The sequence below is a fragment of the Leptinotarsa decemlineata genome, unplaced genomic scaffold (genome assembly GCF_025532065.1).
Source record: "Leptinotarsa decemlineata unplaced genomic scaffold, Ldec_3_MD MMD2_tig00000035_RagTag_RagTag, whole genome shotgun sequence".
Taxonomy (NCBI): Eukaryota; Metazoa; Arthropoda; class Insecta; order Coleoptera; family Chrysomelidae; genus Leptinotarsa; species Leptinotarsa decemlineata.
Window position 1 is genome coordinate 5,442,195 of NW_027412540.1, and position 27,906 is coordinate 5,470,100.

Here is a 27,906-nt window from a genome sequence, read left to right on the forward strand (position 1 = left end):
AGGGACTGCCAATGGGATCGCCACTTTCACCAGTCATAGCCAACATATATATGGAGTGGTTTGAAACTCTGGCCATTGAAGAAGCCCACAAGAAACCTCGAGTCTGGTTGAGATATGTTGACGACACCTTCATAATATGGAACCATGGGAATACTGAACTAGACGCCTTTCTGAAACACATCAACAGCGTGAGACCTTCCATCACTTTCACAATGGAGAAGGAAATCCACAATGAATTGCCATTCTTAGACGTTTTGGTGAAGAGGACCGACACTAAGTGGGAAACATCTGTATACCGAAAACCCACTCATACGGGACAGTATCTGAACCACGAATCCAATCACCATCAATCGACAAAAAGAGGAATCATCAAGACTCTATTAGACCGTGCTTTTGGGCTTTGTAATACAAAGGAAGGTCTCGAGAAGGAACTAGACATCATCAAAAGTGATCTTCAGCGGAATGGATACTCCAAAGCGATGGTAGAAAAGACTTTGGCCAAAAGACAGCAGGAGCCTCGCAAGGAAGAGAAGCCGTCACAACCAGTGCTTGCACTTCCCTACATCAGAGGATTATCGGAGAGGATAAGAAGAATTGGTTCCAAGTACAACATTAGAACCTGTTTTAGATCCGGTAACACTATCCGTAGCAGCCTCACGAAAACCAGGCCCCCAAACGCGGACTGCGATTCCAAGAATTGCATTTACCGGATACCCTGTGAGTGCGGAAAATCCTATATTGGTGAAACTAAGAGGCCTTTGAATATTCGCATTGCCGAGCACAAGAAGCACACACAGCGAGGAGAAACCAGCAAATCAGGAATAGCAGACCATGTTTGGACCCATCAACACAACATCGAGTGGTCCCAAGCTGAGATCTTGCACAGAGAGGAACATTGGTTCAGGAGAAAATTTAAGGAAGCCGCATACATGTTGTCCAACAACGTATTCAGCCAGGCCAGCGTAGATTTACGAAACATATGGAAACCCATCATCAAACGAGAAATGACCAACTCCCGCCAAATCGGTCATCTCTCACGGAATCAGTGAAGCGGAAAATGGAAAGTAGAGAAAGTGAAAGTATTTCAACGACCTATAAAATAGTCATCTCTCAGAGGAATCAGTCCAGTCATCACCCGAAGACGATTGTAGATACCAACAATCGAAACGTCGTGAACTAACGTGACTTGGAATCTCTACACTTTTTTATTTTTTTATTATTTTCTTTTTTTTGCATTCCTTTAATTTTTATTTATTCAATTATTATATTTTTCCTTGTAGGTTACTTCACTATCATTTCATTTCAGGTTTATTGTTGCTTAATATAATTGTTATTTTCAACTATTCTTTTTTAATTAATCTTTTTTACTTGTTTCAGGGATTTCAAATCATTTTATATAATAGACAATGGAAGTCTGAACTAGTGAAATTCATCACGAAACATTGTCAATCACCTTCAAACAAATCTTGATAATATGTTTGGCAAAAATACCTATATCAGGTGAAGCCCTCTTCCGAATGGAGTAGAAATCGCCCCATACTAAATATCCAATGGATTAGGTATACCTGAACAAAGCAAGCAATTCATGGACAACCCTAAAATTGTGTCCAAATGATTATGACAAAAATCCAACAAAAAACATGTACAAACTAGTACAGCAAACAAGCTTATTGGAATGAGTGCTACAAAATATGGAAGAAAAAAGCAATTTTTCCGGAAACTTGGACAAGTCAGAAAACTCTTGAGTTGCATATGAAAATTTATGAAAATTTTCAACGTTTTTCATTTCATCTTCATTTCATATCAGAAAAGTATTTCAACCTCTTATACTTTTTGGTAGATTTTTTAAACAGTTATTTAATAGTTAAATAATAATGTTGGCATCATGTATCAGAATCAGTGTCAAAATGACAAATAATTTCAAGATATGAAATTTCTTATATTTTTTACTATTATTCACGTTCATTCCACAACATGTATCTCAGTCGACACCCAGATTTTTCTAACACGAAATAAAACACAAGAATGGTACCGTAATGTCAAGTACAATATTACCTCTGGAAATGCATACTGTTCTATTTGCTGCATAAGTACTTCCAAAGGAGCACTGGGGAAGAAATGCGGAAAACATACGATGTGTATTTACCCTGAAGGAAAAGTGGGAGCAGCTTGTAAAGGATTCCTGAACGTACCTTTCACTGACGGAGAAATTGAAGCGATCGTTGATATGCATAACACAATAAGAAATAAGGTACAAATTTAGATTATCGTAGTGCAGTTTCATCAATAGATTTTCTTTTCCGAGTGATCATCCAATTACTTATATGAAGGTCAAGAATTTAAACGATATTTTTTAGTTGACAATTCAACAGCACATGGATTATGACTTGCCTCCTGAGGGGAGGCAAATCATAATCCAAATTTTTAATTTTTTTTATATTCAATTAAGACGGACGAAAGTCACGGTTGAAAACAAACAATGATGGAATTGATGGAAAAGTTTCATTGCAGAAAATATAAATTAAAAATATTCAAAACTCATCATTATAACTCACACACGATCGCAGTTACTAGCAGGTGTATTTCAAATTGTTTCTGCAACGATTACATGCGAGATGTGAGAAGTATACAGGCTGATCCAAAATTCTTCGCAAACCATTGTTAGTTTCATTAATGCAGAAAATAACGACTTCAGTATATAACACATACACATATACACAGACATACACACACATATATACCTACAGACATACCCACACATGCATACACATATAAATGGAAAATGGATTCAAATTGAAGTACATATTCGATTTGTTTTCGAAATGAATTTAAATACGTTCATTCTTTTCGATCTGACTTCACTAGAATATTTATTATATTACACATTTCCCCTGCATATATTCAATACAAAAAAAATGTTGAGTTCATCAATAACGTGTCGTATTTCATACCAAGCGAAGGTTTCTGGTTCAGCAGTCCAAATCTTACCCCTACTAGTCGTAGAGGGTTGTTGAGGAACTAAAAACATAACTTAATCGTTTACTCATGAAAAAAGCTGTTTTGGAAAGATGCTTTGGAGAACTTATTCCTCCACAGAAATTTAAGTTTCATCGTTTAGATATTATTTTTGATAGTAAAAAAAATATGGACATTTGAATAAATAATTATAATTTGATGACCATTTTTGAACTAAAAAAATGTTTTTGGTGGTTTTAAAAATATATGAACGATTTCAGATTTTTTATTTATGCAGGCAATTCATCAAAAATTTCTAAACAATTTGAAATCTGATAATACTTTCCTTTAGATTACATCAAAATGCAAATCATTGAAACTTTTTGTATTTTTCAATATATTAATTCAATATTTAGGAGATATTTAGACAATTTATATATCAATCACATTATCAAATTGAAGTCCTTCTTAGTAGCACAAGCGATCGTTGGAGAAAATTACTGATAGGTCATTTATTAAATTCAGTTGTACTCTGATTATATTGCGTCAAACATATTTGTAGGGTTTCTGGTCATGATCTACAGATTTTTATACCTGACATTTCATCCAACACAGTTGTAAAAAAACTTTCGGCATGAAAAAAATAAAAACCTCTACCAACAAACCCGTAATAGTAACTTTCGTAACAATTTCCGAAAATACTGTCTATTTTGATCCAATAATTTTTGATAATTATTTAATCGAATTAATGAAAAGAGAAATGAAAATGTCTATGTTTTTTACCACTTTTATTTATTTGTCTCATTTTGCATATGGTGATTGCTTTTCCGAAAATTAAAATTTTTCTCATTTTCCTAATTCATTTTTTTTTCTACGGCGCGGCGTTCGGTTAGATCGGAATTGCACTCAGAATGTACGAAAGCTCTACAAGAATTTTTGGTAAATACTCCCATCGCTTGGGTTTTGGTTTTCACTTTTTTATGCACCACCTACAACTGACGGCATAAGATGGAAACTCAGTTTCTTCTTCAGGACTATGAAAAATCATACACATTTAATATTTTTTAGGTTTTAAACATGAAATGAATGACTTTATGTCCTCTAGATGGCGCCATATTCAACTTGATGTGACGTTACATGACTTATAAACAGTAAAATTATGATAAGTAGTTTGAAAGTTATGAACATACATACATAAAATCATAATCCTCGTTTTGCTTCGCCGTACTCGGATAAAAAGTTGACAAATCATTTATTCAATTTCTTTTTTAAAATAATGACACTCAAACCGACAGTCACCTCACATACACTGTATACATATAGTGTTATATGCAAATATAATGTTTATGATCAGTTATCAGATTGTTACTTTCTAAGCAAATAATTAGTTCCTTGTTTCAATAATGACGCAATTATTCATTTTATCAAAGGTAGCACTAGGATTGGAAACCAGAGGCGACCCCGGACCTCTTCCGCAGGCATCCAACATGAAAGCCTTAGAATGGGACCATGAACTGGCTCTTGTGGCAGGTCGATGGGCCGACCAGTGTATCTTCACTTACGATATATGTAGAGATGTCGCGCGATATCCAGTTGGACAAAATATTGCGAAAGGAAGTTACGCCTTCAATAATGCCATTTCGTTTATCTTTGACTGGTACGATAGTGTTGATATGTTGAAAGAGGAAGACATAAGATTTTTCAAGATCAAGTGAGTAGAATAAAAAAGTTTACAAAGTTTCGAGTTGTATGTATATTGCATGTATAATTCCGACTTAAATATTCCATATAATTCCTTTATTTCGAAATATTTCATTTTGAACCCCATCCAGATAACTCTATAAAAATTTTTGTTCTGATTACATGAGTCCTTGATGAAGTTCTGCCTAACTAGACCAAGGTCGATAATTTTTGAACTCAAAAAAAATAACAGTAGGATGAAACTCATTAGAAAAGGAGAGGAATATGATAAAAATTAAAGAAAAACTGATTTATGGGCGATCTGAGTTCGAAAAGTAGGAGGGGGTGACTTTTAACGGTGAAATCTCAATTTTCAGCAAAACTACAAGTCATATGGGAAAAAGTAAAATAGCAAAGTTGTAGATAATAAAAAGATCTACAAATTTTGTTCTTACATTTTTTTACATAGCCTCAAAATTTATGTGAAAAATTCAAATAAACAAGTTTTTGGATTTTTATTTTTATGACAGGGTGAACCATCAATTATTAATTTCTTCACTTCATTATATTGGACTCGCTAACATCTCCGTAAGCCTTACAGCAAATTACCTGTCATACCGGTTTCAAGTTGTGATGACAGATAATGAGACTTCACTACCAAGTCCACTCCCACAAGGGATCCCACAAGGATCTATACCGGGACCACTACTTTTCACGGTCTATACGTCACAGTTTCATAAGTAAATATAATATTGTAAAAGTCATTTTTACGCTGATGACACCCATACCAGTAATTTTCTGAGACTGATATGCAATATGCATGTGGAAAGATAAATGGGGACCTCCAGAGATTACACGAAATTTCAAAAAAAAATATTGTCTTGACATTAACCCACTCAAATCTAAATCGGTACGAACTCGGATCTCGGGTCAAATCTCGCTGCAAATTGATGGAGACCCACTACTGTTCAGCGATTGGGATAATTGTAGACACAGATATGAGAATTAATAAACACCTCTATAAACTTATGAGAAATGCCTTTTGCAGTTTGAAGTTGATTTCTACACATATAAATATAACCAAAAAGAGCTTACGCGAGTCTCTAGTCTTTTCAAAATTGAATTTTGCTGATTGTATTTACGGTCCTGTTATCCTTACTTCTGACAGTCGACGTATTCAAATAATTCATGTGCGTGCATGTGCGTTTATTATGTGGGTTACGAAGACTGAAACATGTGTTAACTCATCTTTCTGAACTTGGTTGGCAACCAATGGATAAACGCAGAATTTTACATTGATGCAGCCTTTATCATAAAATCGTTACAATGAAGGAACCTTCATATTTCTATAATAAGGTGAAATTCAGACATGACCAGCACTATATCCATGTACGTTATAAAATTAATATTTCAATCCCGAAACAAGAAACCACGTTGTTCAAATCATCATTTTCGTTTAATGTAGCCATCCTCTACAATGCTATCCAATTGAAATGAAACATATGTCAATTCATTCTTTAAAAAAAATGAAACAGATTCTAGCTGATGATTCAAACCTTTGATTTGTTTTAAATGATTCTTAACTGTACTGATATCATCAATGTAATTTTCAACAAGATAATTATTCACCTTTCTGTCTCTAAATGTATCTGCAAGTAATACATAAAACTTAAGTATTTCTATTAGGAAAGTTTATTTATTTTTCATCTTAGCAGTTGTTTTTTTTTTTCATTATTTAGCGATTTATTTCTATACATCTTTTTAACCTGAAATAGAAATTTTAAGATGTACTTATCAAAACCATGTATTGGAATTGATTTGTAGGTTGAGTGGAAGAGCGCTGCTTCTCAACTGCTGCTGAGAAAGCACAAACTCTGCCTTTTGTCAGACATGTATAGTTTGTTTTTTTTTTCCACTTTAGCATATGTATATGTATTCATATGTATATGTTTGTGATTTTCTGGCAATAAAATCGATTATTATTTTTTTTTCACCGTAGTGTGCGCTGGTCAGGCCCTATCCCCCGACGCCCCGATGCATTCGGGAGGGCGCGCCAGTATCATCAACCAATGACCACTCCCCACACCGTCGAGTAAGTCATCATTGGGTCCGAGAATCATGTGCCCTGAGCAAACGCAGTGAGCCAAGAATGACAGCCTTCTGCATCTGTGCGGCTGAGATTTCTGCCTTAGTGCGGCAAGCCGGTATGATTTTAAGATTCGAGAGTTGAGAGGGCATCATTCCACCAAGGACTCCAATAATCAGAACAACCATCTTGACAAAGTGGTCTGGATAGAGTCTGCGGGAGTTCGAAGCGAAAATCTCGATATTTCATCCGTTTTTCCTCCTCTTTTCGGACGATAATCGCCTCGCCAGGAGCTGAAAACTCCATGACAAATATCGTCTTGCTCTGGTGCTTGTATGAGTCTGATGGTGGGGAACGAATAGTTCCATTAAATTCGGCACTTCTCGTTCCTCACAACGGATTCAATATCTCCCGGAGGGTAGGGCAATACTGGTGTCTCGTCAATACCGTCATATAGCACTCTTAGGGATGGATATAGGCCGAGACCGCATATGCTGTGCATTAGGATCTCGGGCGCCTCGCGGCAGGCCCTGCACCTTGTGTCAGGAACCTCTATATCGATCACGCGACTGCGATAGACTGAGGTGTTGAAGACACCATCCTGGAAAGCTATGATGAACCCCTTAGTTTTCGACTTCAGCCCACTCGACCTGAGAAAAGCGAATGGTAGGCGCTTTGATAAGCCAAGGTCTCCAATGTTATTGAAGAAGTCCCCATGCATTGGCTAATCCTTGTGTCTCCGCAGAAGTAAGGTGAAATCTGCGGCTTTCATCTGAGCTTTTTGCTAAACGGGTTTCAACTGGGTGACAGAGTTGTGGTCACCTCGTTCAGAGTCGAAAACTATACCGAGTTTATCAGCTGCTCGAGCAGCTGCCTTAAGGAGAAATGCTCCAATTCCTGCTCTCCCATGATCACGGACCATGCAGAGAAGGGGATCCGAACTCCTGACGACTTTACAGGCTGTATACAGTACCATTATGTCATGTAGACACTCCAACCTCAAAATTTCACAGCCTCCCTGTTGTCGGGGGAAGTACAACTGTGGAACGGACGATTTGGGATGCAAACTCCTATAGAGATGCATCATTTTTCGGGTCTATACGTCGAGTTGATACAGCTCCTCCCTAGTCCACTTTACTACTTCAAACGAGTAGAGTAAGATTGAAACGGCAAGCATAGTTGTTGCAGAAACTTTGTTCTTCCTCGACAGTTCCGATGACCAAATCTGTCGAAGTTTTTGCTGATACTTGCTGCGGAGAGAGTTTTTCACTGCTGTATTATTTTTTTTCTTTGTTTCCACCGTAGTGTGCGCTGGTCAGGCTCTATCCCCCGAAGCCCCGATACATTCGGGAGGGCGCGCCAGCATAATCAACCAATGACCACTCCTCACACCGTGGAGTAAGTCATCATTGGGTCCGAGAATCATGTGCCCTGAGCAAGCGCAGTGAGCCAAGAATGACAGCCTTCTGCATCTGTGCGGCTAAGATTTCTGCCTTAGTGCGGCAAGCCGGTATGATTTTGAGATTCGAGAGTAGAGAAGACATCATTCCACCAAGGACTCCAGTAATCAGAACGACCATCTTGACAGAGTGATCTGGATAGAGTCTGCGGAGTTCGAAGAGAAAATCTCGATATTTTATCCGTTTTTCCTCCTCTTTTCTGACGATATTCGTCTCGCCAGGAGCTGAAAACTCCACGACAAATATCGTTTTGGTCTGGTGGTCGAGAAGAACTACATCAGGCTTATTAGCTTGTATGAGCCTGAGGATGGGGAACGAATAGTTCCAATAAATTCGGCACTTCTCGTTCCCCACAAAGGATTCAATATCCCCCGGAGCGTAGGAAAACACCGGTGTCTCTTCAATACCGTAAGAGTGCCGTAGATGGTAATATAGCACTCTTAGGGCCGCGTTTATGTCGATGGATATAGGTCGAGACCGCATATGCAGGACATGCTGATAGCAAGTGCATTAGGGTCTCGGGCGCCTCGCGGCAGGCCCTGCACCTTGTGTCAGGAACCTCTATAGCCATCACGCGACTGCGGTAGACTAAGGTGTTGAAGACACCATCCTGGCAAGCCATGATGAACTCCTCAGTTTTCGACTTCAGCCCATTCGACCTGAGAAAAGCGAACGTCAGGCGCTTTGATAAGCCAAGGTCTTTAATGTTATTGAAGAAGACCCCATGCATCGGCTTGTAGCTGTGTCTCCGCAGAAGTAAGGTGATCTCTGCGGCTTTTATCTGAGCTTTTTGCTGAACGGGTTCCAACTCGGTGACAGAGTTGTGGTCACCTCGTTCAGGGTCGAAAACTATACCGAGTTCATCAGCTACTCGGGCAGCTGCCCTAGAGAGAAATACTCCAATTCCTGCTCTCTCTTGGCCACGGACCATGCCAAGAAGGGGATCCGAAGTCCTGACAACTTTACAAGCTGTATCCAGTATCATTCTGTCATGTAGACACTCCTAACTCAAAAGTCCACGGCCTCCCTGTTGTCGGGGGAAGTACAACTTTGGAACGGAGGATTTAGGATGCAAACTCCTATAGAGATGCATAATTTTTCGGGTCTTTACGTCGAATTGATACAGCTTTTCCCGAGTCCACTTCACTACTCCAAACGAGTAGAGTAAGATTGAAACGGCAAGCATATTTGTTGCAGCCACTCGTTCTTCCCCGACAGTTTGTCGAAGTTTGTGCTGATACTTGCCACGGAGAGAGTTTTTCACTGCTGTTACCTGTTGTGAATGGCATTGTTCCACCTTGAGGTAAGTATACGTCTCTCCGGCATCCAGATGGTATAGGATGCTTCCATCTACGAGCTGCACATCCTCTCCGTAGTCCCCGCATCGTCCTCTTTTGAGATGGACCATTGCACATTTGTCTATCCCGAATTTGATACCGATAGCTTGCGTTCCTCAGAGGGACTGAGGGAGTCACCCTGAAATGCACATCTTCTGAAAGTGACCCAACCTGTTTGGACTCTTGCTTGACCAGATGTTATGGTGAAGCGAGTTTGCCAAAGTGAAATTAGTTGTTCAATGCATCTCACTATTTTGTCGGGTACGGCGAAAAATCTGAGCAAGTACAAGATGAGCTCATGCGAAATTGTATCAAATGCCTTACGGAAATCGATCCAGGCCATAGAGAGGTTACGCTTATATTGTATCGAGTCCTGCGTTACACATATATCGATGAGCAGGTTCTCTTTACATACAGCGACTCTTCTCTTCGACCCTCTCTGCTCATATATCCGTTCGAACACTCGGTCAACTGCGGTGACTATTCGTGTGTATAAGATGCTTGTAAACAACTTATAACACGAATTCAAGCATGTTATCGGCCTGTAGTTCATAGGAATCGACAAATCTCCGCTTTTGGGGATAAGAACGGTCCGCCCCTCGACAAACCAATCCAGAATCGGCTGCTCTCCATCCAGCCATGAGTTGAAAACTCTGGCCAGATGACCAGATTATTATTATCTTTTTCAAAGAACATTTTTTCTTCGAAATTCAGTGAAAACTTACCTTTTTATGTCCCAAATACATTGTAATTTATTTGATTTAAAATATTTATTTTTCGCCTTATTTTTAATCGAAAATTCTCGCGTCAAAATATTAGCTTTTTTCAAAAATTCGAGATGATTTTTTTTTCGTTGAAATCTCTACTTTCTGATGGTATAAAAAAATATACAAATGTTCTCAGAAAATACAAAAAATCGAAAATAACTCAAATTCGACAATATTTTCAATCATTATATTGAATTTTATCAAAAAAAAAGTGATTGCTGTAATTTTATTTAGTTAAAAAGTGTATTTATCGTCAGGTCATAGAAAATCTCATAAATGCCACATTGATGTTGCTTCCAGTCCAAGTTCGAAGCTAATAATATGCCCTTTAATAATGTTGTTCTGCTGCTCTGTGCTCCAAAATGAAAGATGATTCAATATTTTTCAATCGATATTTTTGAAATCTTAATTGATTCAGTGTTATTTTTTCATATTTACATTTATAAATAGATTTGATTAATTGTGATCCATTTTTCATATCTTCTTTACTTGCATCATTCTTATAAAAAACATTGGCCAAATTTGAAAAATTTTCAGCATCTAATAATGAATTTACGATACTTTTCTTTTCTTTTCCGGCAAATCCAGATGTTGTATCGCAACCGGAAACACAATGCAGAAATGCAACAATATTTTTGAAGGATTCATGTTTGAAACTAATAGATGTGAAAAATAGATCCTTTACATTTCGAGATCCTGGTTTGAGAAAATAAATGTCATGATTATTTGAATTTAATTAATTTAAAAGAACCAAAGGATCAATATCTTGACCCATAACAATGACAGTTTTATTAGTATTTCTGGCAATTTCTATCGAGGTCTCAATTATGTCAGCATCAGCATCTTCTTCCACTTATTTACAGGAAAACTCTTGTGACAGTAATCTTTTCATTAAAATTTTCATTATTTTGTCCTTGTTTTTCTCGTTAGATAAAAATTTTTCTTGCAGAAATGGTATTTTTGAATTGAAAGTGTTATATTTTTAGGAGTGATTATTTTTGGGAAAGAAAGTTTTTGGCTTTCTACTACTTCATCTTGATACAAAAAAAGGATGAGGGAATCTTTTGAATATATTCAAAACAGTAATAAATAGGCATCTAAAATATCATTCAAAGAAGATTCTACAACCTTCTCAAAATATTGTAGATATCTTAATAAATATTACCTTCATTAACTTATTTGTTTGTTAATTATAGTAGTATATTTTGATTTGCAATTTTTTCGTTTATCAATGTTACATGGAATCTTACGTTTTTTGAGTATTTAAAGTGTAAATTTTAATAAATAGCTCAACATTGTACATAATGATTATAAAAAAAATCGAATTTTAGTTTTTTTCGATTTATTGCATTTTCTGAGAACATTTACTTTAGTGATGTATATTTTTCACAACATCAGAAAGTAGAGATTTCAACAAACGAAAAGCACACCGACTTTTTGGCGCCAGAATTTTCGATTGAAAATGAGGGTGCTTTTTCGATATTAACTCAAAATAAGGTAAAAAATAGATATTTTAAATCAAATGAATTACAGTGTGTTTTGGACATGAAATGGTTAGTTTTCACCAAATTTCGTAGATTTTTTTTGTAAAAGATAAACTTGGTTATTTGAATTTTTCACATAAGTTGTTGATCTTTTCATTACCTACAACTTTGACACCTGACATTTTTTCATAGGACTTTTTACCCTTAAAATCTCACCCCCTCCCACTTCCCGAATTCAGATCGCCCGTAATTCATTTTTTCATTCATTTTTATCATATTCCCTTCCTTTTTTAATGGGGTTCATCCCACTATTATTTTTTCCCTTTTTTAAACACTTTTGAAGGCTTCGGCCCTGCTCTAAACCTACTCTCAAACTACAAAACCAGATTATTGTATAAAATGACAGAATGCTTAAACAGACAAAATCAGTATGCTATCATCCAGTGGTACTGGAAGGAGCCTGAATAGTCTTCAGGAGTTCGGATCGCGTTCTCTCCATCATTCGTAACCATGAGAGAGCAGAAATTGAAACATTTCTATTCGAACCTACTGCCCAAGCAACCACGTAACTATGCTTGGTTTTTGACACCGAATAAGGTGAACAAAGGGAAACGTATTTAGCGAAAAGGTCATACCAAAACCACAGATACCATCTCACTTCTTCGACTAGATGGGGATAAGATAAACCATAAGGCAGTCAAAGTAAATTCGCGTAGCCTTCCTCGATGATAAAAATTAGATGTATGAAATGACGTCTTGGAATTATGAATACCACATCTTTTCAAACTATGTAGCCTATATCCAATCAATTTATGTCAAATTATTTGTGCTGATCGTAGGAATCCTTGGTGGAATTTTCAATGTCAAAAGCATACCGGATCTCAGTAATACAGCCGAAATCATTCTCAATTCGTCTATCTAGTTGGAATACTTTTAAAAGACCCATATAAAAGTGGCAGAGATCACATCGGGTTTTCTTCAACAATATTGAAAACAATGGTTTATCAAAGCACCTAACCTTCGTGTTACAAATGAATTGAAGTAGAAACCTGAGGGTTCATCATGGACCGCCGGAATAATATCTTCAACACCTTAGTGTACCGTAGTCACGTCATGGGTACAGAAGTTCCTGATACCAGGTGCCGCAAGGTGCCTGAGACCGTAATGTACTTGCTGTATCCATCGACACAACGTGGCCTTACGTATGCTTTATTAACACCTACGGCACTTCTACGGTATTGACGAACACCGGTGTTGCCCTATGCTCCGAGGGATATTGAATCCGTGTGGGAAATGAGAGGTGCCGAATATATTGGAACTATTCGTTCCCAGCCCTCAGGCTCATACAAGCAAATGAGCCTGATGTAGTTTTTTTCTCGACCATCAGAGCAAGGCGTGGTGTACTTTTCAGCTCCGGATGAGATGAATATCGTCCTAAAAAAGAGGAGAACCGGATGAAATATCAAGATTTTCTCTTTGAAGACTGCTGACTCTACCCAGATCACTCTGTCAAGATGTTTGTTCTGATGCCCTCTCTACTCTCGAATCTCGATATATACCGGCTTGTCGAACTAAGGACAAATGCAGAAGGCTCAATGCCTCTGCTTAGATCATATGATTCTCGAACCCTATGGTCATTGGCTGATAATTCTGCTGCACCCCCAGTGCGACCTTAAGGGAAAAAATGTTAATAATGATACTAATATATTTATAAAGGAAATAATAATAATAATAATATATTGATAATGAAAAAAATTGATAAAAATACTAGTATTATTATTATTATTATTCCCTTGGAGTTGCACTGTTCGGGTTCTTTTCTCGAAGCCCCGATACATTCAGGAGTCCGCGCCAACCAATGCCCACTCCTCACACCGTAAGAAATGGTTATTCTAAGTTTTTTGTCTTGTTGATAATTTCACGAGCCACCTAGGGAGCTTCATAGGTAGATAGATAGATAGATAGAATTTATTTATCCTTTGTACTACATCACATAGATGAGATACGTCAAATAAAATTTTGATCGGATACATATAAAAAGTATAAAAAGTGTATAACAGCAATTTGTCGATAAAAATGACTTGAGTTTTTGTTTGAAGGCAATTGGTGGCAGTGTCTTTACACTATTTGGCAATTTATTATAAATACTCGTTCTAACAAACACAGGAGACTTTTCATATTTTGTATAGAGGTGTTTTCGAGTTGTGAGCATATAGTTTTTTCTAGTACTATATTTATGTACTTCCGATCGTAGGTCGAAGTGCCTTTTATTTTCATGGATATTTGTCATCAGTTTTAAAGTAAATATGCTTGCCACAGTTGATATTTTATTCCCTTGAAATATACCTCTACACAAGGTTAAAAATTAAGCAAAGCAGTGCCTTTTGTTTTACGAATATTATGTCAATTTCAGTGGCTAATCCCCAGACAGCAATGTTGCAACATAATATGGTATCTAGTTTCAGTGATTTTATTAGGTAATAAGATTGGTTCAGTTTCTTAGATGTAAACTCTATGTGTTCTCTCTATGTGAAAAGGGAATCAATCATTGTCCTAAGAACTTTGTACAAGTTGTTGATCTCAGAGATTCGTTGAGAAAATTGAAGGTGAAGTTATGTAGACTTCGAGGAGAATATGCAAATTCAATACAAACAGTCTCATTGACATTAACAATCAATCTGTTTTCAAAACACCACTCACTGAATTCTTGCAGTACAGTGTTGACTTGGGTATTCATTTCATCTGGTGTTTTGCTCGATAAGATGATAGACGTATCATCTGCATAAAGGTACGCATTACCATAACTTATGTTATCAGGAAGATCATTGACATACAGTAAAAATATCAGTGGACCAAGAATACTACCCTGTGGTATTCCTGTTGTAACAGAATACTCGTCAGATCAATTAAAAAGGACACGATGAGCCAATTGATATTACCTCTGATACCAATGTTGAAGAGTTTTTTAGAAATTATTTCAGTATTCAGAGTATCGAAAGCTCTACTTAGGTCGAAAAAAAGTCCCACAACGACTTTTTTCTTATTGATTGAACCATTGATTTGTTGAAGCAATTTGAGTGTTGCTGTTTCCGTTGAATGAAAAGCCATGTTGGCACTTGGTCATCAAGTCAAATCTTCCCAGGTAGTCATTTATCCTGCGCGATATAATCTTTTCGAAGATTTTAGAGAAGACGCTGATAATCGATATGGGGCGATAATTAATTCTCTATGTTAGTACAATCGACACTTTTTGATATCGGAATGTAAGATCAGGATAGCCTCCAAAAGAAATACATAAGTTTATTAGGTGCGCAATTGGTTCACATATAATATCAATACATTCTTTGACAAGTTCGATAGAAACCTCATCATACCCTGTACTTTTTTTATTAAGTAGCGATTCCACCATATTTTTTACGTCTACCCCTTTGGCTGGTAAGAAAAACATTGTGGTGTTGACATTTGGGATTGTAGTTCCCATCCCTAGATGACCTCCTTTGAAATAGATTTTAGTTTTTTTATCTATAATATTCGAGAAATATTCTCCGAATGTTTCTGCGACTTTTAGTTCATCAGTAATAAAATTATTATCATGATTTATAGAAATATTTTTGGTTTCATTAATTTTAGAGTGTTTAATGATATGCCAAAGTGTTTTACTTTTGTTGCTGGATTCATTGACTTTTTCCATAAAATGATTTATTTTTTCCTGACGAATCTCATTTTCAACAGCTTTCTTATTTATTTTATATGCATTCTTACAAATTTCAGAGTTCTCGTGTTTCCTCAAATGATTCAAGTACTTGAGGTCATCAATTTTGCGCCTCAATGATGAAGAAAGATTCATTTTTTCATTGATCTGCTTTTGGCATTTATATTTTAAAGCTTTGGGGAAGGCTGTCTCAAAGCACCAGTGAAAATGTTTCGAAAAACTACCAAATGCTTCGTTTATATTGTCAAAGTTGACATATGTAAATTTATCGAGGAATTCCATATTACCTTTAAGAAGCGACTTAAATTCACGTTTTTCCTTAGATTTGATAGTATTAGTAGTTAAATTGTATACGTCTTTTGTCCAGGTAACCGTTTGTGAATAATGATCTGATATACCTAGATTAAAATTACCAAGAAGCAAATTAGTCCTTGTCAAACTAGTTTTGTCAAAACATAATCTATACTACTAACAGTTTCATGCTTGCCTAAAGTTCCGATTCTTCTTGGTTCGTCAAAAAGAGATATCAATCCATAAGATTCGATTATGTTGTACAGCATAAATGTATTAACATTTTTCGTTAACTGTCGATATTGAAGTCACCACATATAAACACATTTTCAAACTTGTCCGTAACTATGTTCAATAGAGAGGATAGTTGCACGAGGAATAAGATGACAATACTGTTTGGTGATCTATATAAACATATTATGGCAGTTGCTCAGTTGCTCAATCAAATTAATTTTGTTTGATGTACATTCCAATTTATGATTTTTATAATGGAGTTATCCTCCGCGTCAAGTAATTTTGCATTGGATGAATTTTCCCTTACATGTTCTGGTTCAAACGACTTAATACTGGAGTTATCCTCCGCATCAAGTGATGTGAAAGTTTTCATAAAAAATCATTATTTACATTTTTCTCACAACGTTCAGTGAAAGTTTTAGACCTCTCTCCAGTTATAGGAGAATTGGACTTTACATATTGTATGGTAGACGTTACAGATTTTTTTACAGAAAATGAGGTACAATAGTTGTTTTTAATATACTGAACAAACCCTTTCCTAGCAGTAACTTTCCTTTATGATTCAATCCAAACCCATTAAATTTATAACAGCTTCTATAAATAACAGTATTGCATTCGAAAATCGGACACCGATTTAATCCCAGAGTATATATTTTTCGAAGAAGTTACAGATTCTTTCTATAAATATATTCATTATTTTGTTTGTAGTCATATCTATAAGGTTCTGTGATAATGAGAGGTTGAGTATGCTAAATTTTCAACAAAAAATCGGTAATGAATTCTTTGTTGCATCGGTTAGGCCAGAGACTAACAATATCGTTATTACCTAAGTCCTTGCTGTTGTTCAAAGCAGTTTCAATCAGTATATTGTCATTAGCGTTCGGCTTCAATATAGATTGAACCGTACATATGTTACCTACACAATTAAAATCTTGGTCTTTGATTCTTTCTGGTTCGTTCTCAAGTTATCTCCAGATCTGGTTCTTTTCTTCCCGATGAATTCCCTTCTTTCTTCATAATTTATCCTATCGCCATATTTCTTTCCTCGCTAGGAAGGTGTTTTGCTATCAGATGCAATCAAATCCTTGTGATTCTTCATCTCTTTCAATTGTGTAGAGAGCATATTATTTTCTTTGGTGAGTACTCCAATTGTGGTTGGCATATTTGTTTTTGTTTCCTCCATTTCTGATATAATGGATTCTGCTTCCAGTTTCGACTCGAATTCTTCACTTTTTATTTTCAGGTTCTTGATATTTTCTGTTAGTTTCGTAATTTCTTCATTGAGTTCCGATATTGTTGTTCGTTGTCTTTGACTTTCTATTGAGAAGCTCTGTTTATCGTCTTCGAAATCTTGATTCCGCTTTTTCAACTGGATAATGTATTTTTTTTTCTCATTATCTCTCGTCAAGATTTGTATTTGTTCCTGTAGCTGGCTCATAATATCCTCCTCTTCACTTTCTTTCATTTCCGGGATCTTTCTGAGTCTATCTATTTCTCTCTGGAGTTTTTGTAGTTTTTCATCATCATTAGTTGGGTGGGTAGAGTACGACTTCGTGATCTCGTAGTTTTCAATGACATCTTGTAACGGTGAATAAATTTTAGATTTAGCAAGAATGACTCGTAGAATTTGTTGTGAGGTTTAGTTGTGAGGTTATGACTTACAGATTCTTTTTACTGCTGAGATTGATAATTAACTAATTACTAAGCTGAAGTCCAATCACTAACCTTATTGATCTACCTCCTTGAAGGAAGTTTTATTTATTGTCCTTATTTCCGTAAATATCTTACACTTTCCTAGATAACTTACAAGAGGCACCTTCACCGTTGCCGTTTTATACCGACACAGCTATTCACACAGTCTCTCAGCCTCGAAAAGTCGCAGAATTATCCCAATTTCAACTAAATACATTCGATCGAGGAAAATAACTAGTCGAAGTTGGGATCGAACTCACGACCTTTCAATCGTGAGTCTGGCGCAACACAACTGCGCCATTTCACCACTGGGTACTATCATCATCATTATTATTATCGTGACTTCATTGACCAACAGTCATCCATTTCAAGGAAAATTCACAGTATTATATTCAAAATGTGAAAAATATACAAAAAGGGTTATTTTTAGTTACAAAACAATTGGAATACAAACTGAGTAGAGAAAAGTGTTTTTGTATAATTCACTGTTTATATGGAAATATTTGTTTCGAAAGAATCTTTTTTTCGTGTAAGTTAATGTTCAAATGAGAGGAGCTTTTTCTTTCAGTTTGTGTCTGAAAGTTACTTCTTTGCATGATCTACACATACAGGGTGTTCCTTAAACACATGCTAATATTTAAGGAGGTAATTCTTAGACCCATGTTAAGAAAAAAACTTCCTATGGACGTATGTCCTAAACGCCTTAACTTTTGAGATACAGGGTGGCAACGTTTTCAAAAATAATCAGTTTTTTAATAATAACTGAGACAATTTTGTAGACATCTTTGGCATATTTGGTACATATGTTCCATGCCTCAAGGCGCATTCTCTGATGTACACAAATTTGTATTTTTTCAAACAGTGGCATCCCTAGGGGTTTCGCATTGAATATTTTTGGGGAAAAAGTACTACACCAATGCTTTCTTTTCAAAATAAAATCATTTTTAAAATCCTCATTTATTTTTGAGAAAATTTGATCTCCTGGTATTTCTTTGTCCGACGCATGATTTTCACTCAAAAAAATAAAAATCGACAGAAAGCAAATTAAGAAATTAGATCAATACTAAAATGAATGAGAATCTGAAAATTGCTTCATAACGCATTACCAATTCCCTAATAATATTTGAAAACATAATCTGCAAAAAAATAAAGTTTTCACAAAAACGAGTTTTATTTTATTTCGTGACAGTAAGTCTAAACGAATAGCACAAATTTGTTAATTAGTAATAATACCAAAACTGATTATAAAAATTGATGGAAGTGGCCACCTGCACTTAGTATGCATGCTTCCGCCCTTCTACGCATGGAATTACGCACCCGTTCAAATATTCCCGGGGTATTTCGTATAGTTTCACACGAGGCAACTATTCGCTCTCTTAAATCTTCTAAAGTATTAACGGGAGTTTTATACACAAGAGTTTTAAGGTGACCCCATAAAAAAATCTGAACTGTTGAGATCGGGGGATCTTGCTGGCCATTGCTGAGGTCCTCCGCGACCTATCCAACGATTAGGATAAACTGTATTTAAATGGTTTCGGACAATTACACTGAAATGAGCAGGGGCGCCATCGTGCATGTACCATATTCGATTCCTTAACGCAAGTGGCACATCTTCCAATAACCCAGGTAAGTCTTCTTCGAGAAAGTGTAAATAAGAACGACCATCAAGGCGTCCTGGTAGAAAAAAATGGGCCTATTAGATGATCACCTATAATTCCTGCCCATACATTAACCGAAAATTGGTGTTGGAAATGGGTTTCGGTTATTGCATGGGGATTTTCTTCAGCCCACACATGATTGTTATGGAAATTTTGAATGGCATTCCGAGAAAAATTTGCTTCGTCTGTGAACAAAATTTGTGTCTCAAACTGCGAATTTAGTGCAATACTTTGTAGATACCACTGAGTGAAGTTCACACGCTGTGGAAAATCTCTGGGGAGTAATGCCTGCACTCTTGAAATATGGTATGGGTATAACAAAAAATCAACCAAAATACGCCAAACAATTTGATGACAAATATCCAGAGTTCTAGCGATCTTCCTCGTACTCGTCTCAGGATGTTCCTCAATTTCTTGCAGCACCGCTTCCTCAATTTCAGGAGTTCTTACTACACGAGGTCTACCTTCCGAAGTCCCTTTCTTGAAACTACCAGTTTCCCCAAGTCGACGATGAATATTTGAAAAGGATATTTGATTAGGATATCTTTCCTGATAAATGCGCCTGGCTTCTGTTGCATTACCATCGGCAAGGCCATATACGTAATGCATTTGCGCCATTTCCGCATTCGTATAATTTACCATATTTACTGATATTCAGAAAAACAGCGGACTACCAAAATAACTTCAATAACACTTCAAAATCAATCAAAACGCGATGTGACACTTTTTAACACCAACACCTTACTTTAAACCAACATCAATATTAGCTACTGACGTTTGTACATACAGAGAATTCGTTTTTTATTGCTATGGTGGGTACGCTGTTTTTTCTGCTTTTAATCTTTAAAAGAAATCATATATCGACAAACTCCATATTTCCAAGAGGTGCAGTAAATAAATTCTGCTACACGTCATTTATTCCAGGATAACTAAATTTATGTTTTCAAAAATTATTAAGCGATTCTGCGTTATGACGTAATTTTAATTGAGAACAGTGTATCTGACAACAAACAAATACCTTTTAGATCCTCAATTATTTTGCAACAAATCTGATCTCTTAGTTTGCTTTCAGTCGATGCACGACACCGCATCAGATTTTTAAGGAATTTATCTTTAAGTAAAGCGATTTTTAATTTTTTGAGCGAAAACCATGCGTCGGACAAAGAAAACCCAGCAAATCAAATGTGCTCAAAAATGTATGGAGATTTTAAAAATAATTTTTAATTCAAGATAAAGCAGTGGCGTAGTATTTTTTTTGCCAAAAATATACATTTCAAAACTCGTACGTACGCCACTGGCAGAGAAAATGAAGAAAATTGTACATCAGAAAATGCGCCTTGAGGCATGGAACATATGTACCAAATATGCCAAAGATGTCTACAAAATTATCTCAGTTATTATTAAAAAACTGATTATTTTTGAAAACTTTGCCACCCTGTATCTCAAAAGTTAAGGCGTTTAGGACATACGTCCATAGGACGTTTTTTCCTTAAAATGGGTCTAAGAATTACCTCCTTGAATATTAGCATGTGTTTAAGGAACACCCTGTATGTGTATAGAGTTACTACTTTTAAAATTGATTGCATCCTTCCTTTCTTTGGAAGATTCCCACATTTTTTTGTATCAAGATGGTGTGGTAGAAAGCCAAAAACTTTCTTTCCCAAAAAAACAATTAGCTTGTCTTCTTATCTATATACTTGCTTCAGATTATTCAAAACAGGTACATAGAGAATAAACATCACACTTTGACACTCAGCTCACTCGCACATTTTAATCCAAATACCTTACAAAAGAGGATTATTCGAACAATATTATCAAAATCATCATTTATTTCAATACACAACCGCTGCATATTAATGAATCCAGCCTTTGTATGTATTGAATGAGGTGACATGATGTCAGTCAACATGTTCCACTGATTATCCGTAATCAACAACTAGATTTGACAAACCAAAACCAATATTGCTTGTCGCATTTGCTTCAGTAAATACAGAACTAGTAAATCGATTCAATTCCAATCTAATCACTATCATTTCACAGTTGGTGATGTAGAATGAAGTTGGGGGAAGGGTTGGACAATGGGGAATGTTCTTCAATTTGGGTTATTACACCAAATGCAAGTTTGAACAAAATAAGGTTGAGTTTAATTCATGAGTTTTTCAAATTCACTTCGAAAAGTATTCAAATTGATGTTTCAAATGTTGTGTTTTAATTTTTAAAGGGATTTGTTTCTAATTCACATATTGGCAACAGCGCCTGTATCAAGTTGAAATAATTTATACGAACCTAGATATTCTACTTAAAAAAAGAAAAATTATCTTTCTAAATCAACAATTAACGCAAAATATAAATTATAGTTCAATACCACCTCCACAAGCCACATAAACAACAGTTGTTTTGTTATTTATTTATATAGAAGAAAATAGGTTAGGTGTACAAAATGTCATATGCCACAGAATGTCTCGGAACTCGGAACATAAGTAAACAGAACAGCACGCCTCTGAAATATGTCATCTTTGTTTGTCTCATACAGATAACAGATTCATTGTCCTTTATTAGCTATAACCGTTGTTGCCAAATGGTGAAATAGAAACGAATCCTTTTGAATGTTGAATGCATTATTTCATTCCTCTTTTTTGAGTATTTAAATATTTTTTTAAAGAAAATGGTTAGAATGATGAGTTTAAAATGCGTTGATTTAGAGCTCTTTTATGAAAACTACTTGATTTTCGTCAGGAGGAACATTCCCCAAAAGCTTTCTAAATCATTGAAAATTGCAAACAACAAATTTTAATTGCTACATCAAAGATAACTATTTCTTTTTACAAATATTAAATGTTTAATGTGCTTCATACGAACGAAACGCTCTCAGTAAATCAAAAACTGGTAAAATGTCGAAATACAACATGAATTCATATTTAATCTTGCCAATTGTGATAACCTCTCACTTTTCAGAAAATATTACAAACTTTACTATTATAAGTGAATCTATACTTATAAATACGAAAGTCGCTCACTTAACAATCACTCGTTCATCTCTGTTTCTCTGTACTAGTATAGTCGAAGTAAACGATAATATGCACTCTTAAAGTTGGTGGCACTCTCAAAGACCAAGAAACCAATACATAGAAATGAACCGGCAGCGAACTACTCCACGTGGACTGTAGACTTGGCGGTTCGTATTGAATATTTTTTACTAACCGAGTTTTATGATTGCCTGAAGAGTCATAAAATTAAATTTGAAGTCATGTTACGGTGACGAATAGAAATCCGGGGAATGCAGGGGATAGTTATCGCCGTCGTGTTCAGTTCAAGAACTGATCGCGATTTGAGTGTTGGAATTCGATATTAGTGCAGTTATAATTACTTAAAATTTTTGTTGGCGTCCTTGGACAAGTACTAATAGTAATAACGAGTGTGATAACAACGCAGACTTTTTCTAGTGTAGTGATTCCAATAGCGATGGTGAACAATGCGAAAAAGAGATACCAGTGAATAAGATTCGTAAGCATTTGAATATTGAAACACAGAGAGTATGTTTCAATGTATATAATAATCTACATCTCAAGTTTGGTTTCCAGGGAAACAAACTATCACAACAACATCATATTTGACCAAAATTCCTTTCTCAGCTGTACGTAAAATAGTCAAAAACAAACTTTATGAACGCAAGACGCGATGTGATACAGGATTACCAAAACCTTCAGATGTTCATCTAATAAAATCATTGAAAAAAACAATATACGACTATTACATAAGCAATGAGATTTCTTCAACTGAAATCATGAAGAAGAAATTGAATACTTCCGGCCATAACGTGAGCTGCTGCGACAAAACTCTTCAGAATTGGATAAAGAAACTAGGATTTATATTTAAAATAATAAACAAACGTCAAGCAGTTATGGAAAGCAGAAGAATAGTGGAATTGCGTGACAAATACCTAGAACGAATAACTAAATATGGACAAGAACAACGGCAAATTTTCTATTTGGATGGAACTTGGTAATACACTCACGACACATTTACGAAAGGGTGAACTGATGGTTCGAGAATGTGTACGCCTAACATGCATGCAAACAGAGGATCGCGACTAATCATTGTGCATTGCGGAGGAAGTAAAGGATGGGTTTCGAATTCTTCGAAATTATGTAAAAAAAAACTGGAAGACTGCAGTTTTGACTATCATAAGAACATGGAAGCTAATATTTTCGAGGAATGGTTTGAAAACACATGCGAATAATGTAATAGTCCTTGACAACGCTTCCTATCATTCGCCACAGCTCATCAAAGTACCGAATAAAAATTCGAGGAAAAAAGAAATACAAAACGAACCACTTGAAATTTTACAGACAAAAACATTTGAAAAAGTGTATGCCCTTGTGAGTATTGCTGGAAAGTATGGACACACCATACTGAGATTTCCCCCTTACTTTTTGTTTGTAGCTGCGTTTCATATAGTAGATGTGCAATAAGGAAGGATTTTTTAATATTCCAACTGGGGAGCCAGCCGCAGGAGGAAAAGGGGCGTCCATAAAACAAAATTAACTTCTCATCAATGTTTCTCCATGCCCTTAAATTTCCGGTGGGTAAATTTATGTTTAGTATCAGCATTGCACCCGTGCGGAGCTGGAGTGGGATGCAAGTCATCATATAAATAGAAAGGTTGAACCAAACTTCTGGTGTTTGGGAGCAGCGGGCGCATATACATTTTTAAAGTATATGATTGAGATGAAATTTTGCATACATATTTATTTTGAATGATAATGCATAGTGAGTTAAGAGATGTCATTCTACGTCCAATATGGTGTTCCACCCAAAATAACAAGGTTATATAACTGCCAGTAGTGCATCAAGCTCGGTATGAATTGAAAAAGTATTGCAAGAAGCATCCTGTTCATTGGCCAAAATAGACTTTTCAGGCATTAAATTAAATTGACAATTAGAAATTCTTATGAATACTAAAGAGAAGAATAAGAGTGCAACGCAGTTGCAATTGTTAAATATTTATTAAAAATTATCATTTCAATGTTTGACTTATTCTTGAATAATTAAGTAATTCATCTATCCTTACGTCTGGAGTGATACTTTGCGCATGATGCGCAAAAACTTACAATAGTTGATCATAATTTATATCCGAATTTGGTAAATTTCTGTCGGGAAAACTAAATGAAATTTAGTTTTGATGAGCGGAAATTTTCTGTCTGTCATCAACTATAAGTGACGTCAAGTGACGTCATCGATAGTCAACATATGGCTTATGGGACTTTCGCCTCATGCTGCATTTTTTGATGTGCTAAAAAAACATACGAAAAATAAGGTGAAGGCTACTCTTAATTCAATATAGTGGAGACCCAAAGATGGTGATCTTTGTTTTATATACAAGGTCTTGATATGTATACTGTGGAATTGGTCGCGGTGGTAGTGCGCCCGACTCACGATCGGAAGGCCGTGGGTTCGAATCCCGCCTCGACCAGATATTTTTCTCGCGAGAATTTATCTGGTTGAAGCTGGGATGATTCTGCAACCGTGTTAGGAATCACACGTTGAAAGGTAAGACCTCGTTAGTCCTTAGCTCGCACAAGTTTCTCAACTTCTGAGAGTTGTCGTTCGTATGGGGGCGACAGCTGATTAACGAAAAAACAGATTTTAAACAGACAGAGAAACAGATATTGAGTAAAACAAAAGTCAAGATTAAGGAAAACAAGATGGCTTCCATACCAATTCAGAAGAGCTATGACACGGCAAAAGTTTGGGTTACTTTGATGGTGTTTGAACAAATCGTCGTAAACAATGACGCATCAAAATAAATTAATAGTAAAAAAACCTTTTTCAAACAAGCTTTTATTACATTTTATAACATGCTCTAAAAAAAGAAAATAAACTTTGAATTCATTCAAACACATCAATTTATGACTTTACACAATTTGTTTGATATAAAAGATAGTCGTGACGTTTACCTGAGCAGATAACTAAAGGATACAATATGTAACTTGGTTTTGACATTAGTAATTCTGTAAAAAAATCGTCTTCGGGTGATAACTGAAGTTATCACCTGAAGACGATTTTGGATACTAACAATCGAAACGTCGTGAGGTAATTTGGTTTGGAATCTTTTTGTTTTATATATTTTTAATTTTCGTTTTCTTGTTAATAAATTTTTAATTTTTCAGCTTGTGTTAATAGTTCAATTTCTTTATTTGTTGACGAAACTGACCAGTTGATCCTGCTCTTTGACTTTATTTATTGACTTTTATTTTTTCATTTTCATTTTTGTTAATAATATTTTTTAATTTTCAGCCTTCATTATTATTTAAATTTTTTATTTTCTGGTTGTTGCTTGTGTGTTATTTCATTGTAATTTCAGTTTTTTGCTTAATAAAATTGTTATTTTTCAGCTAATCTTTTTTAATTTTTTTACAGATTCTTCCAGGGATTTCAAATCAATTTATATCTTATAAGACAATGGAACTCCAAACTGATGAAATGCAAATCAATTTAAAGTTTATTTTCTCCTTCAGGCGCATGTTAACAGCTTGAATCTCTTTCTTATACAGAAAATCGTGGCTTCAATAAAAAGGAATATTTGTTGAAATTCATTGATTACATATGAAGCGGCGTGAGATGGAATTCTGTTCATTAATCGAATATTTTTAGGTCCACTGATGCTTTGTCCCAATTTACACAACTAATATGGGCGGAAACCTACCAAATTGGTTGCGCAAGGGTTGTTTTTCAGCAAGCGAACGGCGCCAATGTTACCTACAGGGAACAGTTCATCTGCAATTATGGGCCAACAGGAAACATACCAAGCCAGACAATATACAAAATTGGCGAGCCCTGTTCCAACTGCGCAGATGGTACTGCTTGTACTGTGGAGTATCAGGGATTGTGCGGGCGTGAAATGGCTTTCGACATCTCTTTGGAGAGGCATGTGGAGAAAAAGAATCGGGTCCAAAATGACGACAATGGAAGCCGGTTTGGTGGTTCCAACATTTTTTTGAATATTATTTACTATACCCTCTCGATGTATGTGATATTACTGTAAAACAGTGTCTATTTTTACATTGGCCCGTTTGTATATTTTTTTATTTTTATTATATTTTGATGTTTACTTTGTTCCTGACCTTTGAGTGTGATATTTCATATCGAAACAAATGAATTACAACATTTCCGTATGTTTATAAACCTAAATAAAAATTTCATTATAGAATATATTATCTCATCATACCGTCAGCTTGCAGAGAAAGTCAGATATTTTGAAATGAATGGAATGGAATGCAATTTGATCTATAAATGATCGCAGTCTGTTGATAAATAATCATACTAGTATTGATTGTCTCAAGTAAAAAGTTTTTTAACGTAAATTATAAAATTATTCAAACAAAATTTATATGAAACCAACTCGATATTCGGGTCTAATCACTACAAAGCAGAGTCGCTTTCCGCTGTGTGTCCCTATGTATACTCAGATCTTTAAAACTACGCAACGGATTTTGATGCGGATTTTTTAAATAGATAGAGTGATTCAAGAAGAAGGTTTATATGTATATAACATGCATAATATAGTAGGGAAACACTGATAATTTCAGAGGTTTCTAATGTGATGTCGTGAATGAACACATTGCAAACGCTAGCTGAACCCTACGAGATAGATCAAAAAATGTACTACAGTATTGTACACCTTAAAAAGGCCACCAAAAAAGTGCTCGATAGTATACGTCTTTCTCTTAGGGCAAACCCACAATAACCATTTTTTATCCTCGAGAAAAATAATGGCTTATTTATGAAGCGATTTTAAGCAATACAGCATTAATTCTCATTCAATTAAGTATCTCAAATACATTATGCATTCAATATAGATCAATATGGCCTTTTACACCATGTAACTTGTAATGAATATTTTCGAAAATATTATAGATTTCAAATGTAGGGACATAGCGGATGCGGCTGTACTGGCCGGGGGGCGGCGGCGCGTGCCTATAAATAGGGCGTCGAAAACCGCGCTTCAGAGCCCAGGCCCGGACAAAATTCCAAACCGGACCAAGGAAGGGTATAGTGGCAATGACGAATATCATCAACGCTATATTTCCCGTAACCGTTCAAGGAGGCAACGGTCATTCACATCCCGAAGCCAAAGAAAAACCACATATTTCCGGATAACCATAGACTAATAAGCTTAACCCCTTTCATAAGCAAAGTGGCAGAACGAGTCTTTTCGAAAAGACTAGGAGCCCAAACCAGCGAACTCGGAATCTTACCAGATGAACAGTTCGATTCCAGATCCAAACACTCGACAGAGCTGCAAGTCCTGATGGTAGTAGACTATGCGACATAAGGTTTCAACCTGGGCAAAGGATATCACACCGGAGCGACATTCCTAAGCGTCTCCAAAGCGTTCGACAGAGTTTGGCACGACCAACTACTAGCCAAAATGGGTACTTTTGGCTACACGAAACAAATGGTAAGCCTTATCGAATATTTTCTAGCTAACAGGCGATGCCGCTGCAGAGTAGGACAAGAACTCTCCACCATGCGATTACTTGAAGCAGG

At 35.9% G+C, this 27,906-nt stretch overlaps 2 protein-coding genes across 3 annotated transcripts in view; one reads left to right on the forward strand and one right to left on the reverse strand.

Annotated features, from left to right (window-relative positions):
• Positions 1-27,906, reverse strand: part of alpha-Catr (alpha-catenin related) — a 241,608-nt gene that overhangs the window by 183,203 nt on the left and 30,499 nt on the right. The window lies entirely within an intron of this gene.
• On the forward strand, positions 1,872-26,472 carry LOC111514027 (venom allergen 5). Its single transcript, XM_023170260.2, has 3 exons — positions 1,872-2,251; positions 4,386-4,666; positions 26,011-26,472. Exons 1-3 carry the CDS (start codon positions 1,928-1,930, stop codon positions 26,399-26,401), a joined length of 996 nt encoding a protein of 331 aa, XP_023026028.2. The 5' UTR covers positions 1,872-1,927; the 3' UTR covers positions 26,402-26,472.